Source organism: Gekko japonicus, unplaced genomic scaffold, assembly GCF_001447785.1.
Source record: "Gekko japonicus isolate JY-2015 unplaced genomic scaffold, Gekko_japonicus_V1.1 scaffold3539, whole genome shotgun sequence".
Lineage (NCBI taxonomy): Eukaryota > Metazoa > Chordata > Lepidosauria > Squamata > Gekkonidae > Gekko > Gekko japonicus.
Window position 1 is genome coordinate 78,313 of NW_015169889.1, and position 3,989 is coordinate 82,301.

The 3,989-nt window shown below is 44.4% G+C and overlaps 1 protein-coding gene across 1 annotated transcript in view; it reads left to right on the forward strand.

Moving 5' to 3' along the window:
• Positions 1-789, forward strand: part of LOC107115716 (vomeronasal type-2 receptor 26-like) — a 20,480-nt gene extending 19,691 nt beyond the window's left edge. Inside the window, exon 7 of the mRNA XM_015417474.1 lies at positions 597-789. Within this exon, the coding sequence (XP_015272960.1) occupies positions 597-789 (193 nt within the window). The remainder of the gene's footprint in view (positions 1-596) is intronic.
• The last annotated feature ends 3,200 nt before the right edge of the window (positions 790-3,989 follow it).

The following is a 3,989-nucleotide window of genomic DNA, read 5'->3' on the forward strand; positions in this document are numbered from 1 at the left end:
GCCACTGAACTTGGTAATTTTGTGAGGTGACATGCCAGTGGGTGGTTCATTTATAAAAAATCATTTGCCACCATATACAAGAAATAAACTCACCAAACAAGAGATGGGAGCTAACCTATGGAATGTTCAGTATTTACACAAGCACTGCAGGCTTGGATTTTATGAAACTGTTTTTAGAGATGAGGACAAACCAGCTCCTCAACTAAAGTTCGTTACAAATTTGGGACTTTTTTTTTTGTTCTGACAGAGCAATGTTTGTAAGCTGGAGAGCTGCCACGAACTTCCATGAATTTTAAGACAGTTCATGGTAGCTGGTGAAGAGCAGAAAACAGGAGTTTAAATGATTTTGAGCCATGTAAACCCCTGCTTTCTGCTCTTCGTGAAAAGCAGCAGAGCAGTGGGGAGCAGAATACAGGGGTTTAAATAGCTCTGGAACCAAACTGGAATGCATATTGGGATGCAATGAGGGCTCTGTTCTCATATTTTCCTGTGTCCTGGGCTATACAGGTTTCCTGGCAATTGTTTGCTTTATGGTGGCTTTCTTGGCTTTCCTGGCAATTGCAATGAAGCCAAATTGATCACTTTCAACATGTTAGTCTTTTGGGCATATGGCTGTCCATTTTTCCAAATTACTTAAGCAACAAAGGGAAGTCAATACTGATTGTGGAGATCACTTTCTTTTTGTCCTGTTCTGGTTTATTGCTTTGCATCTTTTTGTTCAAATACTGCATCCTTTTGTTGAGGCCTGAGATGGATACCGGGGAGCAAATGATAAGGAGGAAGGACTAAACAAATATTCTGCAGGGCCTCTAAAATGGAGCTCTTCCAACAGGTGTTTGATTAGGAGTCACATTATATGACAAGGAGTGACCCTGTGCCCTGGTTTTATGCTTTTCTATCTCCAGCCACACCCTGGCATACCAGCTCTATCTCCAGCTTGTGCCCGCCACACAATAAGTGAGAGAACTAAGCTGGTATGGAAGCTATTGGAACTATATGGCCATCTAAGCCAGGCCATAAAGACCATTGCTCTTGTTTTATTTGGATATGTTCCAGCACTTTTAGGTATTTTTAAATTACTATTATTTTAAGAACATAAGAACATAAGAGACGCCAATGTTGGATCAGGCCAAAGGCCCATCCAGTCCAACACTCTGTGTCACACAGTGGCCAGAAATACCAGTGCCATCAGGAGGTCCACCAGTGGGGCCAGGACATTAGAAGCCCTCCCACTGTTGACCCCCCCCAAGCACCAAGAAGACAAAGCATCACTTGCCCCAGAGCCCCTATTTTATGTGATTTGCCTATATATTTTGACAGGTCTTTAATTGTATTGTATCTCACGGAATGCTATGTAAGCTGCCTGAGTCCGACTCAGTGGGGAGAGCGGAATATAAATTGAATAAATAAATAAAATAAATAAACTGATTATTATTAGGGGCTTTGTTAGCCAACCAAGATAGAGAGTCATGAAGTGTTATAGCTGTAACTATTGATACAGATGTATAGATATATGATACAGATATGCTCACATACATGCATATTTTTCTTGTATTCCATGAGTGAACATAAAATAAATGTATTGTAAAAAAGCAAGAAAGAATGGTTTCTTAATTATTTGCTGTTGCCCAAAATGGATAGACTAAAAGACTGAAAGATTGAAAGAAATGTTTATTTCATCCTCTTTTACCCTCATTGCTGTAGACTGAACGTTGTAACATTGGTTTATTTATTAGGGCTCTACTGGTAGCAGGAGCTCCTTTGCATAATAGGCCACACACCCCTAGTGTAGCCAATCCTCCAAGAGCTTACAGAGCTCTTCTTACAGGGGCTGCTGTAAGCTCTTGGAGGATTGGCTACACTAGGGGGTGTGGCCTAATATGCAAAGGAGCTCCTGCTACCAGTAGAGCCCCGTATTACCATATTCATTATTTATTACAGAGCAAGCATGGTATAGTAATTAAGTGTGGGGGACTCCAACCTGGGGAACTGGCTTTGATTCCCCACTCCTCCTCCACACAAAGCCTGCTGAGTGACCTTGGGTCAGTCACAGTTCTCTCAGAACTCTCTCAGCCCCACCTACCTTGCAAGGTGACTGCTGTGTGAAGAGGAAGGGAAGGCAATTGTAAGCCACTCTGAGACTCCTTAGGGTAGAGAAAAGCTGGATATAAAAAACCAAGTGTTGTTCATTTATAGTTTGCCTTACTCACTGAGACTCAGGCAGATTACAGATATGATGAGAAGTATTCATTCAACTGGAAGGAAAACTACAGGGTATGATAAAATATCGGAATCAAACAGCAGAATTTCTTAGTAAAACAAGCTGGGAAGATTTACAGGTCTGAGCAAGATGAGTCAATTAATCAGGAAGTGGAGGGCAGAGGCTGGGGAGTGCAGACTTTGGGGAGAGAAGGGAGATCAGAAGGAATACGATGCCTTAGTCCCCATCCTCTCAAGCTGACATTTCTTACTGGGGAAGTGGTTTCTGTAGTCTGGAAATCAGCTGTAAATTCTGGGTTTCTACAACATCCCTGGGATCAGCTGGAAATGCAAGACAGAGCTGAGTGTCATCCACATAATGGTGACAACTCAGTGCAAATCTCTGGAGGATCCTACCCAGTGGTTTCATGTAGTTGTTAAAGAGCATAGAGGACAAGATTGAACCTTGTTGGACTCCACAGACCAAAGTCCTGAGTATCACTTTCTGAAGGCTACTTCCCAGGTAGCACTGGAACCACTGTAGATTGATACCTCCCAATTTCAGCCCAGATAGGAGTTCCAGAAGAATACCATGTCTGATGGTATTCAAAGCCACTGAGAGGTCCAGGATAATCACCAGAGTCACACATCCTCTGTTCAGCTCCTGCAGCAGATCATCCACCAGGGTGACCAAGGCTGTTTCAGTCCCATGACCAGGTCTAAACCCAGGGAAAGGATCTAAACCACTTGGCTCATTCAGGGAAATTTATAGTTGTCCAGCCACCACCTATTCCATCACCTTGCTTGAGGATGGAACATTTGAGGCTGGTCAATGATTATTGTGATCTACTGTTAAATATAGCAAGTGCAGTGAGCTCCAGTGTTGGGGAGAAGAGAGAACAGGACCAGAACTCAGTAATAGTAAGAAGAATGTGCCATCAGGTTACTCAAGATGACCACAAGGGCAAGAGATGGTATGCCATGGCCTTCTCTGTGTAGCAACCCCTGTTGTTCTTTGAGGTCTCCCATCCAAGAATTGACTTTAGCTGACCCCTCTTAGCTCCCAACCTTTGACAAGCTCAGTCTAATTGGGACTACTCAGGCTGTTAGTAATAAATAAACCTTGGCCCCGGTCACACGGGCAGGAAACTGCAGAGGAGAAGCGTGGCTGTTTGCCCTGGGGCAAACTACTGTGCAGTTACGCGATCAGACCTCCTGTGGAGATCCTGTGGAGGTACCGTGGAGGTTCCATGGCAAGGGAGAGGTGCCGATCACAGGACAAGCCGGCGCGCAATGAAGAAGCGCACGCCGCGGCAAACTGTTTTTTATTTTTGTGTACATGACAAATGCGCATGCTCCGTTGGGTGCGCATGTGCATCCACAGAGACTTGGACAAAAAAACACACACCTTATTTGCAAGGGGACATGGGCGGGCACCGGATGCCTCCAGAAACGTGATCAGATGCCCGCCCTTGCCCCGCAGTTTCCGGAAACTAGTACCTCCAAGGTACTAGTTTTTTGCCACGCAGTTTCGGCTGGAAGCCTCGGTTGAGCCACGGGAGTGCTACGCTTCCCAGATGTGCTGGTGAGATCGCGCCCGGAAACTCCGGCTGTTTTCCGTCTCACTTGTGTGGCTTCTGTTACGTGTGACCGCAGCCAAAGTTTCATTCAAGGTATAAGCTTTCATGTGTATGCGCACTTCTTCAGATACAATGAAAGGGAAATTACCAGTCCATACATATAGATTCAGAGTGAGCAGTAAATTAGCATACAACATAATGAAGATGTTT